At 48.0% G+C, this 20,432-nt stretch overlaps 2 protein-coding genes across 7 annotated transcripts in view; one reads left to right on the top strand and one right to left on the bottom strand.

Moving 5' to 3' along the window:
* Positions 1-80: 80 nt before the first annotated feature.
* YBEY (ybeY metalloendoribonuclease) lies at positions 81-9,451 on the bottom strand. 3 transcript variants are annotated; one of them, XM_047100509.1, is made up of 6 exons: positions 9,325-9,451; positions 8,420-8,670; positions 5,932-6,060; positions 4,869-4,937; positions 3,590-3,694; positions 81-1,590 (listed from the first exon to the last, which is right to left on the bottom strand). In XM_047100509.1, the coding sequence occupies exons 2-5, from the start codon at positions 8,627-8,629 to the stop codon at positions 3,608-3,610; spliced, it is 495 nt and encodes a 164-aa protein (XP_046956465.1). In that variant the 5' UTR covers positions 8,630-8,670; positions 9,325-9,451; the 3' UTR covers positions 81-1,590; positions 3,590-3,607. The 3 variants fall into 3 exon arrangements, with proteins under 3 accessions (XP_046956465.1, XP_046956463.1, XP_046956464.1); XM_047100507.1 differs by having other exon boundaries at positions 81-3,694; XM_047100508.1 differs by having other exon boundaries at positions 81-3,694; positions 8,420-8,646.
* Positions 9,452-9,496: 45 nt separating this feature from the next.
* Positions 9,497-20,432, top strand: part of MCM3AP (minichromosome maintenance complex component 3 associated protein) — a 57,626-nt gene continuing 46,690 nt past the window's right edge. For 3 of the 4 annotated variants that reach the window (XM_047100505.1, XM_047100502.1, XM_047100506.1), the window contains exons 1-7: positions 9,643-9,832; positions 10,301-11,610; positions 11,842-12,065; positions 14,510-14,588; positions 14,821-14,965; positions 16,080-16,270; positions 20,182-20,321. In XM_047100505.1, the coding sequence (XP_046956461.1) occupies positions 10,398-11,610; positions 11,842-12,065; positions 14,510-14,588; positions 14,821-14,965; positions 16,080-16,270; positions 20,182-20,321 (1,992 nt within the window). In that variant the 5' untranslated portion in view covers positions 9,643-9,832; positions 10,301-10,397. Of the gene's footprint in view, positions 9,595-9,642; positions 9,833-10,300; positions 11,611-11,841; positions 12,066-14,509; positions 14,589-14,820; positions 14,966-16,079; positions 16,271-20,181; positions 20,322-20,432 lie in introns of those variants that run through there. The other variant, XM_047100504.1, reaches the window with a different exon arrangement.

The following is a 20,432-nucleotide window of genomic DNA, read 5'->3' as shown; positions in this document are numbered from 1 at the left end:
AGGGGCAGAGAGAGAGGGAGACACAGAAACCAAAGCAGGCTCAGGCTCCGAGCTGTCAGCACAGAGCCTGACATGGGGCTTGAACACACAAACCGTGAGATCATGACCTGAGCTGAAGTTGGCCGCTTAACCGACTGAGCCACCCAGGCGTCCCAACGTTGATGTTTTCTAACATGGCTTTTCTCAACACAATTGGGTTTTATTTCTCAACACAATTATTAAATACAGGGAGGAAGTTTAACAGAAGTTGGATGTCTTTGGATGGCCTGATAAATTGGAAAAACTCAGTCTTGTCTGTGTCTTGAGTGAGGAAAACCCAGTCCTTCCTCGTGAATGTCCTTTACTCACACATAGAACAGGCACTTCTGTCACTTCTAGTTACCAGTCCTCTCCGGCATCACCAGGATGTCCTGCCATCCAACTCGGTTCTGACACTGTCCACCTGCATGAGGATGAAGTCCCACGAGACTGCCCCCCACCTCCCTCACCAGCTGCAAGTGCAGTTGTCCCTGCTCCTGACCTGCCGGGTCAGGGAGCAGAGGTTCCCATGACCCCCTCTTCAGGTTCGATTACTTTGTTAGAGCTGTTCACAGAACTCAGGAAACACATTTGCCAGTTGAAGGATGTGATAACGGGTGGGGCAGGTCCGGGAGGGTCCCCTGCACAGGAGCCTCCACCACGTGGCGTTGGGGTGCGTCACCCTTTCAGTGTGGATGTGTTTACTCACTTGGAGGCTCTTGGGACCCTGCGCTACTGGGATTTATGGGGGGCTTCCTCTCGTAGGCATGCCTGCGAGATAGACTAACTGCATTTCCAGCCCTTCTCCCTCTCTGGAGAAAGGGATGGGAGGAAGGGGCTAACAGTTAACAAGCTTCCAATCATGGCAGGTCTTTCTGGGGGCCCGGGGCCCCCCCAGGAGCCCCTAAGAGTTGCCTCAGAACAAAAGACATGCCTATCGCCCAAGAAATTACAAGGGTTTCAGGAGCCTTCGGTCCACAGGGATAAAGGAAACATCTTCCTGCATCGAGGAGCGTCCAGGTGCTGTGACAAGACAGAGCAAGGCACCACTGGGCATCAAGTGGGGTCACAGTTGATGTGGGGCACAGGGGTGAAGGCAGCCCTCACGGGAGGGGGGGTCCCCTTGGTTCTGCGCAGGCCGACCTGGGGACGCTAAAGAGGTCAGAGCGGGCCCTGGAAGAGAGCCGTGAACATGGAAGCAGTCACAACTTCTGACACTGCTACAAACCTGCCTGGGAGGGGGGTCTGAGCTCCAAGTGCCTGGAGCACGGGGTGGAGGCTGGCTGTGCAGAACTTGACTGTGTGCCGTAAGAGCTACAGGTTTGGTCTTCACCCCCACTTCTGTCCAGAGCCCCAAACCCCCGCGGTCCCCTGATCTGTGGTAGAGGCGGACAGAGGCATGTATACCCTGCTCCGAAGTGGGGGCAGTGCTGTGGGACTGAACCCTTAACCTGTGGGGTCTGCACAGACTCCTAGCACTTCATGTCAGAAGACGTATGAGTGAAGAAACCATTTTGTTCTCATGGCCGTGCCCTCCTGCCCCTTGGTGTGGGGTGCTGAGAAGTCGAAGACCTGTGAAACGAGATACCATGTAGGCCTGGCCTGGAGCCCGAATGTCCCAGCTGCTCTGCAGACTTACTGTGCCTCTAATCGAGACTCCAGTGTTTCCTGGCACTCAGGAGCTGAATCTGGAGACCACACGGGAGAGTAAAGGGCTGAAGAACCCAAGGGACCCCTGGAGCAGGAAGAAGGGCCTGTCCCGGCAGAGGCTGGGTTTGCAGAAGCTCTGGAATCAGGGCACTGTGGCCAGCTCAGGGGCGGGCAGAAGTGTCCAGGGGAATGAGACAGCCGAGACAGAGCTCCATGGCTGGATGGGGCAGCCTTTTCTCAGATTTAGATCAGAAGGACACTGGCTTACATTCCCTATTGTTTTCAGTGATATATAAAAACCCCTCTGAATCAATAAAAAAGAAAGACCAATACTTCACAGTGGAGGGGACGCCAATGAAAAGCCGGTCACTGCTGACAGGACAGATGCAGGCCAGCCTCAGTGCAAACGTGATGGGGGTGGGGAGTCTGGGTGCATGGGGGCTGGGGTCTGGACGCCAAGGTCATTGCTATGGGCTGCAGGGGGGACGAGTGACCAGGCCCCTGGGAAGCACCAGGCATTGCCTGATAAAGCTGGATCCCTCACCCCCAGCCCCCAGCAGTTCTGTTCTGAGGCCCAATCCCTGGCAGATCTCCCGAGCCCCACGTGACCAGAGATGCATGGGGGTTGGCTGTAATGGAAGACGGGGGAGCATCCGAAATGCCTGCTGACAGGACAGGCAGGTCTCAGGACCCCTTCCTTCTCTTAAAAAGAACCGTAACGCCAAGAGCTTTGTGGGGTCATCTTTGGTCTTTGCTGTTCGACTTTCCAAAGAGAACCAGCTTCCCTGGCTACAGGCAGGCTGCGCAGAGCCCATGAGCACTCAGGAACACCATGAGCCCACCTCTGTGTCCCTGAGCGCCCGGGGAAAGTCCAAGTGGAGACATGGCAGATCCAGTGGGAAATGCATTTTCACCTTTTGAGATGGATTCATGGGAGAAACCAAATTCTCAGAATTGTAGTATCCCTGGTTTTGGGGCCAGAGTCCCCGAGAGGCTGTTTTATTGCCACGGCCTCTGCAGAGGTCACGGTGCCGCTGCCAACACCGGTACCTGGGAGGTCCGAGTGATGGAGGCCCGGGCTGGCTCCGCCAGCAGCCCATGGTCTGCTCCCATGATGCCCTGGGCCCATGAGCAGCTCTGGGTGAAGGTCTGTGCTGTCTCCTGGGTTTAATATTCAGAGGACAAGGCAAGAAACACAGGAAAGAGGATGGGATGTGGCAGTTGGAGCTCAGGGCTCCCCCGGAGCCAGGAGACACTTAACTTCGCTCAGCGGGTGAACGGGGCCAACAGGGCTCGAGAGCTCCTGTCATGTCAGGAAAGAGGCCTTAGGTAGAGTCCACAGGCAAAGCTCCGAGCCGGGGCTGCAACCACCTCACGAGATGGGACGGGTGGGAGATGGCTGCTGTGGGTCACGTGACTGAGGTGGTCCTGGGCCTTGCGGCCACCCTAAGGGTCAGCCTTGTGTCTCCCCTCATGAAGGTACCAGGTCACAGCACTCTCGAGGGCTAAGTGGGGACCGAATCCAACAGGGTTCCCGTAGGAAGGAGGGTGAGGGGCATGCCCGCCCTGGGCCGCCTGGTTGATTTTCCCGCGCAGGCTGCACAGGCAGGAGAGAGGAATGCCTCTCGCCTAAGGCAGAACCCCAGGCGGATGAAGTTCCTGTGCTCCACCTCTCCATTCCAAGAGTTTAGAACTATCTTATCTGCAATACTGAAAATAGCATGTCTGCTGGCTTCCAAATGAAGACATGAATGGACATTACTTTTTATACTTAGTCACTTCTGCAGCCCCACGGGGCAGTAGCAACCAGCAGAGCCCTCAGTTTGGTGGCGTGCCTGGTCCTCAGGGCCCGAAGGTGAGGGTCCATCTGCCCTCCACATGGTGTCCCTGTGTGCTGGAGAGTCCCTCAGGTGCCACTCACATCTTGGGCCTCCAGCAGTCAGAAGAGGCCCCTGCTTAGGGGCTGGAGACTGGTCCCGGTGCGCCGGTTCAGCTCCTCGAGAACCTGCTTTTCCTTCTGGTACATCTGAAAGAAGGGAATGGAAAGTGACCATGGACTGCCTCATGGCCTGGCCCCAGGGGTGCCCTCTGGGGGAAGCCCATCCCCATGGCTGTGGCATGAGGAGCCTCTGCTGTGTGGACTCTCCCAGATTCAAAGTGCAGGACCTGGTTCCACTCACCTTCACCCAGCGCTGCACAGGGAGTATGGACGTGCTGCCTGTGGGGTGACGGGTGGGGACAGCAGGAGGGACTGGGGGCCAGGGGCTGAAGTAGTAGCCCTGGGTAAAAGAAGATGAGTCCCTGTTTGGAATTGCAGAACAGGCCAGACAACTCAGTTGGGCCCAGGAAATGTGGGAGGGGGACACATGAGGACAGCCCCTCCTGGGGGAAAGGGTGGTCAGTGCTTGCGGGGGGGGGGGTGGTGGTAGGGGTGGGTGGTGGTGGTGGGGGGGGGGTGGGTGGGTGGGTGAGGAAGTCCCAGGAGGGCTGGGGTCCCTGCTGGCGGTGACAACATGGACTTTCCAAGATGCTGCCAGAGGGGGGCGAAGGGGCCTCATCAGGGTCAGTCTATGACTTGGAGGGGTGTGGCCACAGGCGACCCAGCCTGAGATAGACTGGATGTGAGGACAACTGTATCAAGGACTCTTGTTAATTGAAAAAGTTTTTTGATGCCTTCCAGAGAACCCAATTATTTGACTACAAATATAATGTGAGCTTATTAAAAACAACATGTACATATACCAGCACACAACCTTATACATGGGGTAGATACACTGGCACTTCTGAAGGATACGAATGGCTAAGTAACTTCACCCGATAGGTCCCTATCAGACGCCTGCATGATTTGAGTTCCCAACTGATCAATAACATCACAATTTCTCTTGTAAAGATTTTTTAACTTTAAGCCATTAGAGTTTTATGGAACTTACAGAATTTGGTCTCTCTATTCAGTCATTCCTTTCAACAGTGAATAAGTAATACAGTTAGTAGCATTGGGGGAGCCCGATATTTTAAACACTGCTAGTCTTTTTTTGTGAAATAGGCCTTTATAAAATTCCTTAATTTACTGCCTTTGTGTTTTGTTTTGTTTTGTTTTCCAAATCTGGTCTTCATACTTGACTGCAGGAGATAGCTAGGCAGCCCCGGTTCTTGGTGTGCCCTCTTGTGCATATGGTGGAGGACTGGAGGACAGCTCCTACCTTCTGCCATTCAGCCTCCGTGCTGTGTGTGAAGCCCAGCAGGTGACAGAGCCCATGGGTGGCAGTCACCTGTCAGAAAAATTAAAAAGCTGTTTCACGGACTGATCACGAGCAGGCCATGTGCCAGAGGAGGAGGAGCAGGGAAGGCAGGGAGAACTCAGCCCATGCGTGGTGGGAGGTTAGGAACCCAGGGGTGGAGGGTACCTGGGGCTGTGAGGGGTGCCTACGCGCAGTGGAGTGCCGGCCAGGAGGAGAGTGGCCGGCCTAGCCCTGTCGTGGGGGGATGAGGTGGTGGGAGCGGCGGGCCGGCCCTCCCCTGCAGGCACTGGATCTCTGGGGTGTGGCAGGGGGTGCCGGAAGCGGATGTCCACCGCGGCCTGTGGGGTGCATGGCTGCCGGCCGCAGAGGCCCTGGAGCCGAACCCCATGCTGAGCAGTCCTGTCTGTGCCAGGGCTCCTGCTCCCAGAGAGTCCACCCCCACCCCAGAAAGCAGGCCCCCAACACCTGTCACAATGGCTCTTGCTGGGAAGCTCTGCTTCAAGTCACACAGAAGCTCCAGGATCCCCTAGAGATAATTCAGGGGCTGTCTGGTCAAAGAAAAACACCTCAATCGAATCCATGAGGAAGTTAAAGTACGATCGCTCTGCAGAACCACCCCTCCTTTCTTTTGCGTCCAGCTGAGGAGAGTGGGATCCGGAAGGTCCTAGAGGCTACAATCCCATCTACTTTGACAGTTCTGTAAGGAGCTTATTCAGTAGGTCTGAGTTAGCTACACAGCCTGCTGAGCTCCAGAGGTAAAAGGGAAAAACAAGGCTGTTTCCGGGAGCTTCCGACATGTTTCCTGTCCTCTCCTCTCACCCAACACTGCTCGGCTTAGGCTCTTCCCTCTCTCTGCCAGATGACGAGAGAGGGTACAGCCCCTACTCGTAGGTCTCCCTCCCCCAGTAATCCTTGTCCCACAGGGGAGGCAGTGCGGGTGCCGGCGTCCCACCCATGACCTCTTCCCAGGCCCGGGCAAAGGACACGGCTGTGGCATCAGGGGCCAGCACTCATTCCCACTTACGGTAAGGACGTCATAGTAATCCTCATTCCCTTTGCATTGCTGGAAGATATACTCCACTCCTAGGAAAATGTCACCCAAATTGTAGTCATCTGGAAAATCAGGCTGGGGAAGTTCACCTGCTTTTACATTCTATAAATGAGGAAAGACAGATTCGGAGAGCACGACCTCAGGAACACTAACCCGACAACAGGCCTACACATTTCATTCTGGAAGACCCCTCCTCATCAGTCCCAAGGCAGGTGAGGAGTGGGGGAACCACAGTAGAGCCACTGTTTACGAGTGACTTCAGATGTTTCTGATGTGGAGAACAAAGGCAAAAAAAAAATTTCCTTACAACTTACAGCCCATTGACAGTCCCTTGAAACAGGCAGAGTGACTTTCCTCTATGAGCTCAGCTGCCCCCATGATGACACTTCGCTAGGGGCAAAAGGCAACCTTAGCCTGACCCCCCAGGATCCTGTAAGCCTTCTTTAAACATATAGAAACTCCTTTAGAGGGGGGCCCGGATGCCTCAGTTTGTTAAGCGTCTGACTTAGCTCAGATCATGATCTCGCGGCTCGTGAGTTTGAGCCCTGCATCGGGCTCTGTGCTGACAGCCCAGAGCCTGGAGCCTGCTTTGGATTCTGTGTCTTCCTCTTTCTCTGCCCTTCTCCCGCTTGTACTCTGTCTCTCAAAAATAAATAAACGTTAAAAAAAAAAAAAGGAAATTCCTTTGGAAACTTCCTTCATCTCTAGTCCCCAAGATATAGGTTAGCCATCATCCTCCAAGCATATGGTCCCCTGATATATATTTGAAGGGTCTCGTAAGTAAGGTTTTACAAGACAGAAGTAAATTAACTTCTTCTTACAACAGCTAACCCCCTCAGGGCTCTGGAAACCTTGTTTCCAAATTTCCTTGGAGGTTTCCCCTGTCCCTGACCCTCTCCTGACTTGAAAGTGTAAAATCGGTGACTCCTCACAACCCCAGTGCAGCTCTTCTTGGCCACGGGTCCTGTCCCTGTGCTTTAATAAAACTACCTTTTTTGCACCAAAGATGCCTCAAGAATTTTCTTGGCCGTCAGCTCTGAACCCCAACATTCCCACATCTTTTCCACCTTGTTAAAGGAGTTACTTTCCTTCTTTCATCCTTTCCAGTGCACAATCACACAAATCCACATCAGTCCAATTTTGTATTTCTGTTCTGTTTGTTATTTTGTCCTAAACAATCTTCCACATCTTCCTACATAAAACCAAAAAACCCCCAGTCTATTAATCTGAGGCCTGTTCACACTAAGCTAGTCACGTGTGGATGGGTATTTAGGGTGTTTCCTCCCCATCAGGAAAAAAAATCAACTGAACATTTAAAATTTTTATAACACTTTGTCCTCTTCCTTTTCTTGCTTTACCATCCTTAAATGTGACACTAGTGGATTAAAGAGTACACATATGTTTCAAATGCTCTTGGAGTATATTGCCAAATTGCTTTCCAAAAAGGTCTGGATGCTGCTACTGATAATGGCTTTGAATGAGTCATTTCATGATGCCGCTCATAACCTAATCACTATCTTTTATTGTTGAAAATATTTTTTCAGGGGCACCTGGGTGGCTCAGTTGGTTAAGCGTCCAACTTTGGCTCAGGTCATGATCTCACGGTTCGTGGGTTTGAGCCCCTCATCTGGCTCGGTGCTGACAGCTCGGGGCCTGGGGCCTCTTTGAATTCTGTGTCTCCCTCTCTCTCTGCCCCTCCCATACTCGTATTCTCTCTCTCAAAAATAAGCACTTAAAAAAAAGAAGAAAATATTTCTTCAGTGTTATTTTACATTTTCAGTGAAAATTTCAGTGTTATTAAAATTTTTCAACCCTACCATACTTGTTACTGAATCACACAGTTGCAGAAGCACTCACTCCCCTTCAAACTCACTGACGGTCTTCTGAAGGATGGCACCAATCGCTTTTTCTCCCTGGGTGATGGGTATTGGTCAACAGGGGCTGGTCATGCTGCACTCTACTCACGTGTACACTTTTTTTTTTTTTTAAATGGTTATGATTTTGAGAGAGAGTGCAAGCAGGGGAGGGGCAGAGAGAGAGGGAGACAGAGAGAGAGGAGAATCCCAAGCAGACTCATGCTGTCAGCACAGTGCCCAAAGAGGGACCCTAACTCACAGACCCATGAGATCATGACTTGAGCCAAAACAAAGAGCCAGACACTTAACTGACTGAGCCGCCCAGGCTCCCCTCATGTGTATATTTTAAAGTTCTCTTTTTTTTTTTCAAGTTTATTTATTTATTTACTTAGAGATAGAATGAGAGCAGGGGAGGGGCAGAGAGAGAGAGAGAATCCCAAGCAGTCTCCACATGGCGAGATCTTGACCTGAGCCAAAATCAAGAGTTGGACTCTTAACGGACTAAGCCACCCAGGTGCCCCTATTTTAAAGTTTCCAAAATAAAACTTAAAAATCAGAGTATTTACACCAGAAGGCGGGCCAGACAAGAGGAGAATACTTTGTACCTCATGAAATGGAAAGGAAAGCACATCTGTTGGCAGATTTTTCTCTCTGTAGATTTTATTAATGTGCTGAATACTCTTGTTGTCAACACAGATGATCGCCAGGTCAAATTTCTGCACCCCTAATATACTCCTCACAATCTCCAACTTCTTGCGAAGAGGCGCTCTCCTGATGGGGACAGCTCGTTGCAGATTTCTAAGCACCAAACTCATTTTCAGAACAACATGCCCTTTAAAAATGTTTAAAAAGGAGCCTGTGGTCAAAGTTTAAAACAACACAAATCAGTAATTGAAAGTGGCAATAAATTCTATAAAAACACATACAGACCTCACATCATTTTATTTTGTGAAACTCACTGAGAAATTTAAGGGGATTTACATTTTACCATAAGAAAGATACAAAAATGAAGGAATATAATAGGAAGTCCTAGAGTCAGGCCTGCCAGAATGGAACAGCAGGTAGGAAATTAAGACCTGTAGTCAGGAAGGGGCCATTAATAATGAAACCGGGTTGGGGCGCGGGTGAGGAGGTGGAGGAAGAATACGGTGAGTTGCCAAGTGGTGTGGGGTTGTACAGGATGGGGGGAGAGGGAGGTGTAGGGTGCTATAGGGTGAGGGGGAGTGGGGAGGTGTGGGGTGAGGGGAGGGGAGGGGAGGGGAGGTGTGGGATGATATGGGGGGAGCGTGGGAGGGTGCTATGGAGAGGTGTGTGTGAGCGGAAGGGGGGGGAGGGGTAGGGCCGAAGGGCGTTGAGTCCTAGGGGGACGGCGGGGGTGGGGTGGGGTGGGGTGGGGGTGGGGTGGGTCGGGGGCTTCCCAAGGGACCACTCAGCGTGGCACCGAGGCTCCGAACGCAGGCTACGGGCAGCACGCGGGGTGCTTTAGAGAGAAAGCCACCGGCTCACGTACCAGGTTCTAAGCCAAGGGGGCCCCGTTGACATCCCGTGCGCCGGAAGCCCTCAGGCCTTCCGGCTGGAGGGCGGAACCAGACTGTGGCGGAGTCAGTGTGTGGCCGAGCCGCGCGGAAGGGCCGGAAGTTGGTCCGTTGCGTTTTCTTTCCGCAGCGCGCAGCGAAGGCCTGGCTCCGGCGGCTGCGATCCGTGTCTGGGCCTCCAGCCGGGCGCCGAGGGGCCCCGGGGCGGCGGCAGGCGGCGGGTCTCCGAGTCCCTGGGCCGGATGGTGAGCGCGGCGCGGGGCCCGACCTGGGTGGAGGCCGCTTCCTTCCCCTGCGCCATTTCCCCGCCCCGCCACCGCGCCCCTGTAGTCCGCCGAGCGGGCCTGGGGCGCGGGCGGCCGCCGAGGGCCGGGGGCGGGACTTCTCTGGTTGCGCGGCATCCGTTCCCGGCCCTTCTCGGGTCTGGGGGCGGCCTCTCTGCGGGGGCACTCGTCCTTTGAGCCGGTTTCTGGGTCATCGCAGGTATGGCAACACAATTTATTTCTATATCTGGGAAGAACATTTAGTGTTCTGGTTGCTGGGAGAAAATTAGAAAACACTGCAACACTAATGTTCTTAACAGCGTTACACTGTAGTTTTCTGGCTATGGAGATTGGAGTAAGTTTGGAGAAACTCCTCTCTTTAAAAGTGTGACTACATTCATTTTCTTGTTATTTGAGTTTTTTCGTGAACTTAGCAATTCAGAAAATGATTTGAATTTTTCCTTAGTCTGAAGCATCACGCTTCAATCTCCAGTAACGAAGTAATTTATTTCTCCACCCTCTACTCCAGCCCTCCCCACAAACCCCCCACTGACTCTCAGAAAATAATACCTAACCCTTTGATTTGCCCAGTTTTCCATTATTCTTAGAGTGTGACATGTGATTAAAAATTATCTTCTTAGTCTTCCAGCAGGACATAGCTGTGATGATCTCAATTTTTGTTTTCCAGCTTATTGTGAAGATGAGGGTGGCTTCCTAGTTGAACAGACTGTTTAAAGAAGAGAACAACTTGTGTACACATAGTATTCACTACCTTAGATCAGAAGATGAACCCAACCAATCCTTTCAGTGGGCAGCAGCCTGGGGTTTTTCCAGCATCTTCCAGTAGTTCCATAGGAACATTTCAGGCTAAGCCGCCATTTCGATTTGGTCAGCCCTCGCCTTTCGGACAGAGCAATACGTTATCTGGGAAAACGTCAGGATTTTCACAGGTATCCAGCTTTCCAACATCTTCGGGAGTAAGTCATTCTTCTTCAGCACAAACATTAGGATTTTCCCAGACCTCAAATGTTGGACTGTTTTCAGGACTTGAACACACTCCAGCCTTTGTAGCTGCCTCTGGGCCTTCAAGTTCATGTGTGCCTGGAAACCCAGGATTTAGTTTTAAATCATCCAACTTTGGGACTTTCCCAAGTGCTTCTACATTTGGACCAGAAACTGGAGAAATAACAAGCTCTGGTTTTGGGAAAACAGAATTTAGCTTTAAACCTCTGGAAAATTCAGTGTTCAGACCAATATTGGGGGCTGAATCTGAGCCTGAGAAAACTCAGAGTCAAATTACTTCTGGATTTTTCACATTTTCTCACCCCATTAGTAGCGGACCTGGGGGACTGGCACCATTTTCTTTTTCTCAGGGGACAAGTACAGCTAGCAATTCAAATTTCACCTTTTCAAAACCAGTTAACAGTAATAATTCATCATCTGCCTTTGCCTCTGCTTTGTCAAACCAAAATGTAGAGGAAGAGAAGAGAGGCCCTAAATCACTATTTGGAAGTTCTAATAGTAGCTTCACTAGCTTCCCCATATCTTCAGGGTCTTTGGGAGAACCCTACCCGGTTAGCAAAACCGGGGTCAGACAAGGATGTGAAGAAGGTATATCCCAAATGGAGCCACTTCCCAGCCTCATGAAAGGACTGAAAAGGAAGGAGGACCAGGATCGCTCCCCAAGGAGGCATGGCCATGATGGAGCAGAAGATGTGGACGCTCTGTCGAGGGGAGATCATCCTCCAGATAAACGACCTGTCCGCCTGAATCGACCCCGGGGAGGCACCTTGTTTGGTCGAACGATACAGGATGTCTTCAAAAGCAATAAAGAAGTAGGTCGTCTTGGCAACAAGGAATCTAAAAAGGAAGTTGGTTGTACTGAGTCCGTGGAAAATGACCCCGTGGCCATCCCAGGAGGGAGTCAGTCTTCCTCAGCACTTTCCCGGCTCCCAGGTGTGAAGGAGGAGGAAACTGAAAGTAGAGATAAAAAAGAAGGTGAGCTCTAAAAATGTGTGCCATCCAGTAAATGCTGCTGGCTTGTTCTTGGTAAATTTCCCTGAGTCTTAGTTTAATGTTTCTGGTAAGTTTCCTGTAAACATCAGGAATTCTAACATAGGAAGAAAATGTCTTGTATCTATAAACATTTACTTTGCTCTTACATAGTTGGTGCTTCCTATTTGAGATGTGACATCTGCTACGTTTTTGTGCCCGTTCTCTTATCCCTAGATTCTCTAAGAGGAACACCTGGGCGTCAAAGTAAAAGAAGCGAGAGCACAGACAGTCTTGGAGGCTTGTCTCCTGCTGAAATCACAGCTATCCAGTGCAAGAACATCCCTGACTATCTCAACGACAGAACCATTTTGGAGAAACACTTTGGTAAAATTGCTAAAGTGCAGCGCATCTGTACCAGGCGCAGCAAAAAGCTTGCCGTGGTATATTTTTTTGATCATGTGAGTATTTCCAACAAATTCAATGTGAGAAAAAGTTCGAGTGACCTTTGTCACTTTAAAACCTATTTTTTTTTTTTTATTAAAATTTTTTTTTTTTTTTCAACGTTTATTTATTTTTGGGACAGAGAGAGACAGAGCATGAACGGGGGAGGGGCAGAGAGAGAGGGAGACACAGAATCAGAAACAGGCTCCAGGCTCTGAGCCATCAGCCCAGAGCCTGACGCGGGGCTCGAACTCACGGACCGCGAGATCGTGACCTGGCTGAAGTCGGACGCTTAACCGACTGCGCCACCCAGGCGCCCCTTTAAAACCTATTTTTAATTTATTTTGTTTTTTAACTTTTTTTAATGTTCAGTGTGAGCAGTGGTTGGGGGGCAGAGAGAGAGGGAGACACAGAATCCAAGGCAGGTTCCAGGCTCCAAGCTGTCAGGAGCCCGATCTGGGGCTCGAACCCACGAACTGTGAGATCATGACCTGAGCTGAAGTTGGATGCTTAACCGACTGAGCCACCCAGGTGCCCCATTAAAACTTCTATTTTAATCTATCGCTTACTTGCTAGAATGGGCAAGCGCTCAGATATCTTATTCTCAACTTGGCTCTATAATCACATAGCATTTTTTCAAAATTGAGTTTTCTTGTTTGTTTCTGATTTTCTTTTATTTGGTCATAGTACATAATCACTGTAAACATTCCAACAATACAGAAAAAATCCCCATGTAATGCTATCCTCCAGGATAACTGACATTACTTATCTGGTTTATACCTTGACTTTAAATATGTATATAAGCACACATATGCATGACGCATTAGTTGTAGGGTGTATGCATACAGGGATTGTTCACACTATGTTGCGTTATGTTTTTATTATTTCTGAATTTTCTTGTGGGGAAAAAGTACTTTAGAGTTTGTAAAGTGGAAAGCATGTTTTCATACTTCTTTTAAGTGATGATGTAGGGGAAAAACCAAATGAATATGAATATTTGAAATGAACTATGAATATCTTAGTTAATATCATTGTAAACACATAGTCACGTTGTTTTTACACAAATGGGATCGTGCTGCATATACTGTTTGCTTATGTTTTCAGGTTGTAATCTTTAGTATTTTCTGAAATCAAATAGCCTAATTAGAAGAGAATTGTTAAGTGCTGTATGGCATTCTGTCCTGTTTACTTAACCTGGTTAATTTTCTATTTGTGGAGATTTTGTACATGTATTTCTGATTGGTTTACATCCTTTGTTTAAATTCCTGAGAGTAGAAGTTCTGTGCCAAAATACTTCCATAGCTTTAGAGTTTTTGCTGTTTGTTCCTTTCTTTCTTTCTTTCTTTTTTTCTTTCAATTCAGTGGCATTAATTACATTCAGAGTGTTGGTACCACCATCACCATTATCTATTTCTAGAACTTTGTCATCATCCCAAACAGTAACCCTAACCGCTAAGTAGTATTTTCCCATTTCTTCCTTCCCCAAGCCCTTGGTGACCTTTAATCTACTTTCTCTCTAAATTTGCCTATTCTAGAAATTACATTTATGTGGAATCACAGTATTTGTCCTGCTTATTTTGGTCAGCATCACGTTTTCAGTGTGTGTGGTTGTACTTTATTCCTTTTATGGATGAATAATAATTCCATTGTGTAGATGTATTTTTCTTTATTAATCTGTCGATGGACAGAGGCTGTTTCTGCTTTTTGGCTATTTTGAATAATGCTTCTGTGAACAGGTGTGCAAATATTTCCTATCATTCTCTTGGGTATACACTTAAAGTAGAAGTGCTGGGTCATATGCCTCGTTTTTGTTTTGTTTTTGAAGGTATTTGACTATTGAGATGTACTTTTCTAGCTGAACCCTAAAAAAATATTTATGAAATAGGTGTGTAAATACATTGTTGTAGGAAGTAGTTCATTGATACATACAATGCTGAGGTCTCCTGATTACCCTCATGTCTCCTGTTACCTGGGAGCAAGCACGGTTACCTAGTATGATGTGTATTTTTCTAGACCTTTTCATAGGTTTGTCTATGGGTATACTAAAACGTACCTGATTTTGTGATAAAATGTATCCCACGTGTGTCATTCTCTTTTTTTTGTCTTTAAGTGTGACTTGGCAATCTTTCCAATACCGTATGTATTTACTGTATTACTGTATGTGTAATCAGATGGTGAGAGTCACCTCACCAAATGCCAACAAGGCTAATCTGTGGGTTCTATCACAGTAAAGTCATTACTTTCAAAAAGGAGAGGAGCAAATCCATGCCTGTGAGACAGGTAAGAGAGGTGAGGACTGTGGCTGCTGTGACTGGAGGCAAACTGCATGGTCAGAACATGTAGTGGATGGAGGCTTCGCTCTGTATGAAACTGTACAAATTCTGCTACTGCATTTGAAGTTTTAATTTCATTTCCTTTGGTCTGACGTCCTCATACGTTGTGGTGTGGACTGTTTCCCTAGGCATCTGCAGCCCTGGCTAGGAAGAAGGGGAAAAGTCTGCATAAGGACATGGCTGTCTTTTGGCACAAGAAGAAACTGAGTGAGTTCCCGGTTACTCCCGGTGCGGGTTCCAGTGCTCTGCATGGACTGCCCACTGAGCTTTCCCCAGCACCAGGGCGGGGCTGGCTGTCCGTGGATCCTGTGTCTCAGAGTGTTCCTTTGGGCTGCTTTGGAATCTCCCGTAACAATTAGGAGAGTATTACTTTTTCAAACACAAGTAAAATCCAGTGTCGGACTTGTGGTTCATAAACTCTGTGCTCTTGTGTCCTCAGGTCCCAATAAGAAGCCCTTTTCCCTGAAGGAGAAGAAGCCAGGTGACGGTGAAACTGGCCAGGGCCCGGAGGACGCATCCTTTCAGCACTCCCCTCTTAGCAAGCCCGTGGGGAGGGCTGCAGCTGTCAGCCTCCTGAGTAAAAGGTGCGGCTGGTTCTTTCTGAGGACTATTGGACACGGTGGCGTGTGGGTTCCTTGACTTCTGTGCCTTTGATGGCAGTCATGCCAGAGCATGGCTGGGAAGTGGGTGATACGCTGACCCTTGAGGAGGGTTTCATGGGGAATGGGGGCCTGGCAGAGGGAGAGTAGGACATGGCGAGAGGGCAAGGGGGAGACGGCCACTGGGCTCGTCCCACTCAGTTCCATGCCCCATGCTGTTGTACTCAGTATATAAGAAGCAGCTTGTTCCCTTGAGAGGTCTAATTGGCTGTAATAACCAAGTTTTCCTAGTAGCTACTTCTAGCAATTTCCCGTATGACCTTCTGTAGGTCTAGCTTATCATGGTGAGGCGGTCTTCCTTTTGGCCACATTATAGCTGGGGAACTATACAAGTGTACAGCCCTCAGGCCAGAGTGGGGACATGGTGTGTGCCTCACACGGCCTCAGTGGATATCTGTTCGCAAAGCCTCCCTCCCCAGCCCCCTTTCCGCATGATCCTCTCTTCCTTCCACAGAGCGGGCTGCTGCTCTTTAGTCCTTGGTGTATTTTGGTCAGCGTATCATTTCCCTACTTTGATTTTACAGTTAGCATTTTAGTTGCCGATTTGCTTTTGATTTTTCTCTTCTCCCTCAGCCAGTCACATCTTCAACATTCGAGTTCCCAGAGTGTTGAAAGCCAGGTAGAAAATGGGGAAGCTGGGAAGCCGTGCTCATGTCTTTTTAGTACATCCTTCTGCGGGAATGAAGTTACGTATGAAAACATGTAGACACGTGATTTCTTCATGGTGTAAAAGTGGTTTTTCCCCCCAGGCTGAATTTCATTTTTTTGAGATAGAAATATGCGGAAATTCATTTCACATGTTTAAATGGGCTCCTCTCATTTTTAGAAAGTATGGAATGTTTCAAAATTTGAAAATCACAGTGAAAAATAATAACACCTTTACACTCCTCATTGGGATGGATCATCATCGTCTCCTGTTAGTGATTTTAGTTTCAGTTTTGGAGGAGCAGAAAATCTTGAATAAGGAAAGCATCCGGAAGCGGAAATGACAGAAATGCTTGATGGATACAAGACCCTTCATGTGTTACTTTCTTTGTAGCTCTCCAGTGAAGAAGCCAAGTCTTCTAAAGACCCATCAGTTTGAGGGAGACCCTTTTGATTCGGGCTCTGAGGGCTCCGAGGGTCTTGGGCCATGTGTGTCATCTCTTAGCGCCCTGATAGGCACCGTGGCTGAGACATCTGAGGAGAAGTACCGCTTGCTTGACCAGAGGGACAGGATCATGCGACAAGGTATTGTGGGTGCATCTCAGCAGAGGTTCAGAGACCTCGCTAAGGTCATGATAAGGTCATTCTGGGAGCTGTGAGGAGGGAGTGACTGCTGTCTCTGGAGGCTCACTGACATTGAGCCTTAGGCCTCCGATGTGCCGCATGTAACTTTGCTGTTTACTAGTTTCCCAAGAAGGTGAGCATAGATGTAGATGTAATGCAGATATGTCTTTATTTATTTATTTACTTTAACATTTATTCACTTTTGAGAGAGACAGCGTGGGAGTAGAGGGACAGAGAGGGAGGCACAGAATCCAAAGCATGCTCCAGGCCCAGAGCTGTCAGCACAGAACCTGATGTGGGCTCGAACCCACGAACCGTGAGATCATGACCTGAGCCGAAGTTGGACGCTTAACCAACTGAGCCACCCAGGCGCCCCTTGAATTTTATTTGGGAGAAAATCTATAAACCATTTTTTAAAATTAAACATTTTAAAGGGCGGTTTTTAGACATTTAGAAAACACATATTAAACAAAAATCAAAATGTTTTGTTTGACAGAAATCCCCACAAATAAAACTAAGAAATGTCAACCCAGGGGAAAAATCTGTAACTCGTATCATAAAGGGCTGATTTCTCTGATACAGAAAGAACTGTGGAAATCAGTGTGAAAAAGACTAGCCCTTGGGGGGCGCCTGGGTAGCCTAGTTGGTTAGGCATCCAACTCTTGATTTCAGCTCAGGTCATGATCTCATAGTTTGTGGTTTTGAACCCCACATCAGGCTCTGCGATGACAGTGTGGAGCCTGCTTGGGATTCTCTCTCTCACACACACACACTCTGCCCCTCCCATGCTCATGCCCACTCGCATGTGCTTTTTTTTTTTTTTTAATCATTTATTTTTGAGAGCGAGAACATGAGCAGGAGCGGGACAGAGAGAGAGGGAGACAAGCAGCCAAGCACGCTCTGCACTGTCAGCACAAAGCCCAATGTGGAGCCCGAACCCATGAACCGTGAGATCGTGACCTGAGCTGAAGTCAGACGCTCAGCCAGCTGAGCCACCCAGGCGCCCTCTCTTTCTCTCTCTCTCTCTCTCTCTCTCTCTCTCTCTCTCAAAAAAAAAAAAAAAAAAAAGACTAGCTCAATAGAGAAATGAGTAGGTGGTCAGAAAAGTTACAGAAAAGAAAGTATACCTGACCCTTGACCAACACAAGGTCAGGGGTGCGGTCTCCCTTGTAGTTGGAAAATCCACATATGATTTTTGACTCCCCAAATGCTTACCTGCCTATAGGCTACTGTTGACTGGAAGCCTTACTGATAACAAAAACAGTCGATTAGTACGTGCTTAGTGTGTTACGTGTTTTATATACTGCATTCTAATAGTAAAGTAAGCTAAAGAAAAACATTATTAAAAAAATCCTCAGGAAGAGAAAGTACATTTATAGTATTGTAGATGTAAGTGGACCCGTGCAGTTCACTCCCGTGTGGTTCAAGGGTCAGCTGTGTCACCAGTTGGCTCTTAAACATAGGGAAAGGTGCCCACGCCCTCCCACAGCGATGCACCTCCCAGAGTGGCATCTCCATATTGTGCCCTGATGCTGTGTCCTTGGGCAGGCTGGGGACGGCTGCACTCCTGTGGAGGAGGGAGAGTTGGCAGTATCTTTTAGCCTTAGGAAAGCCTGTGCCTTTGACCCAGCAGTTCGTGTGCAGGAATCTGTCCCATGGACAGTACCACACATATGTTTGTGTGTGAGATTCACACATAGGTTGTTTGTGATGGCAAAGATTGGGAATCGATTGTCCACATAGCAGGATTCCAAACAGCCTGGAGGAAGATTAGGCTTTGTTTATGGAAAAATATGAAGATTTATTGTGAACTGATAAAAACATAGTGTGGTAAGTATGTAGTGTGCTACCATTTGTGTATAAATAAGGGTAGGAAGTGTGTGTATGTCCGTATGCATGTGAGCGTGCTTGCATACGTGTGCATAAAATAGTCGTGCAGATGTGAAAGGATCTGTTCATGTTGACTCAGGAGGAAAGTGGGGGGGATTTTATGTAGGACGTTTTAATACCTTTGGAGTGTGATCTGTGTATATATATTAGCTATTTAAAAAGTAAGTATTCTATTAACTTTTCAAAAATATGTGTGGGGCACCTGGGTGGCTTGTTCAGTTGAGTTGACTCTTGATTTTGGCTCAGGTCATGATCTCCTGGTTCGTGAGTTCAAGCCCTGCATTGGGCTCTGTGCTGACGGTGCCGGGCCTGCTTGGGATTCTCTTTTTTTCCTCTCTTTATCTCTCTCCTGCTCGTTCTTCCCCCAAAAAATAAGTAAACTTAAAAAAAATATGTGCAACGAGCACAAGTGAAAAAGTATTTGTGTTTTTCTTTGCAAAGTTTTTTTGAAATTAGATTTTATTTATTTATTTATTTTTTTTTTAATTTTTTTTTTTTCAACGTTTATTTATTTTTGGGACAGAGAGAGACAGAGCATGAACGGGGGAGGGGCAGAGAGAGAGGGAGACACAGAATCGAAAGCAGGCTCCAGGCTCTGAGCCATCAGCCCAGAGCCTGACGTGGGGCTCGAACTCCCGGACCGCCAGATCGTGACCTGGCTGAAGTCGGACGCTTAACCGACTGCGCCACCCAGGCGCCCCGAAATTAGATTTTAGCTGTAGGATTTTCCTTTCTTTAGAAGCTGTGAATAAGTGGAATAATCACAGTGCCTCCTTAACATGGTAATAAAAGCTGCTGTCACGCATCATGTCATTGACATGGTGATTTTTTGTTGTTGAAACCCAGGAACGGAATTTTTGTATTCCAAATAGAATTAGTAGGTATTTAAATTTTTCAGAATAAAAATAAGATGTGTATATGTAAAAAGAATTTTTTTTAAATATTTATTTTAGAGGCGGGGGGAGAGAGAGAGTGTGAGGCGAGAAGGGGCAGAGAGAGAGAGGGAGACACAGAATCTGAAGCAGGTTCCAGGCTCTGAGCTGTCAGCACGGAGCCTGATGCGGGGCTCGGACCCACAAACCGTGAGATCATGACCTGAGCCAAAGTCCAGGGCTTAACTGACTGAACCTGTATGTTTTGAGCTGTGAAGTTGTTGCATTCCATTTTGTTTAAAAGATACTTTTGTAAGAAATTGTATGGAAGGTAATAATTTATTCACTTCAGGACCGGGGTACATTCTCTTAGGTGAATCCTGTTAAAGACATGCTGGAAAAAAGTGATGAAATACTGAGTTTTAGAGTACTAGTGTATTTTGAATATTTACAGTTAACAAATTGATCTTTTTAACAAACATATTGCAGCATGACTATCTTTGAATTCATTACCAGAGCCATGAACAGCCACGTGTGCCCCCTGCCTGTAGGGTGCAGTGAGAATCTGTGGCTGTTGCAGGGGGGATGAGGCCTCCTCAGGGGTCTTCATGGGCCTGGATGCCCTGGTGCCTGATGTGATAGGCCATGCTTTCTTTTTTCTAGGCCCAGCATTTGATTTTATTTGATTTGATTTATTGTATTGTATTGTGTTTTTATGTATTTTATTTTATTTTACTTTACTTTTTACTCTGCTTTATTTTAAAATGTTTATTTTGAGAGAGAGAGAGAATGAGGGAGGGGCAGAAAGAGGGGGAGAGAGAATCCAAAGCAGGCTCCAGGTTCTGAGCTGTTAACACAGAACCCGACGCAGGGCTCAAACTCACGAACTGTGAGATCATGACCTGCGCTGAAGTTGGACACTGAACCGACTGAGCCACCCAGGCACTCCATAGGCCCAGCATTTAAAACATATTTCTTTTACTTTGTAATTTGCAGTGTTTGCCTTTCTTTTTTTCTTTTCCTTTTTCTTTTTATCATCATAAAGACACACTTCTCTGGGTTCCTAGTAACTGTGTGATACGTTCTTATTTTTTACTTGTCATCATTTAGCTCGGGTAAAAAGAACTGACCTGGACAAAGCAAGAACTTTTGTTGGAACGTGCCCAGATATGTGTCCTGAGAAGGAGCGGTACATGCGGGAGACCCGGAGCCAGCTGAGCGTGTTTGAAGTGGTCCCAGGGACTGATCAGGTGGAGCCCCATGTCCTCCTGGGGTTGCTCTCTAGGCTGTTGTCCATATTTAAATCATCAGGGTGGAGGTGGGATACACGGGGGGGGGGGGGGGGCCTTTTTTGTGATTTT

The sequence above is a fragment of the Lynx rufus genome, unplaced genomic scaffold (assembly GCF_022079265.1).
Source record: "Lynx rufus isolate CCGP_SWC_20201006 ecotype Redwood Valley unplaced genomic scaffold, mLynRuf1.p SCAF_5, whole genome shotgun sequence".
NCBI lineage: Eukaryota > Metazoa > Chordata > Mammalia > Carnivora > Felidae > Lynx > Lynx rufus.
The sequence above is the reverse complement of the archived record's forward strand: the minus strand, read 5'-3'. Positions and strand labels throughout refer to the sequence as shown.

Excerpts from the sequence above, each read along its gene's own strand:
- YBEY (XM_047100507.1), bottom strand. The coding sequence starts at position 8,629 with ATGAGTTTGGTGCTTAGAAATCTGCAACGAGCTGTCCCCATCAGGAGA. Across the intron at positions 4,938-5,931 it reads ATTACTATGACGTCCTTACC|GTGACTGCCACCCATGGGCT; the intron begins GTAAGTGGGAAT and ends TTTTTCTGACAG. Across the intron at positions 3,695-4,868 it reads CGGAGGCTGAATGGCAGAAG|ATGTACCAGAAGGAAAAGCA; the intron begins GTAGGAGCTGTC and ends CCCTTCTTTCAG.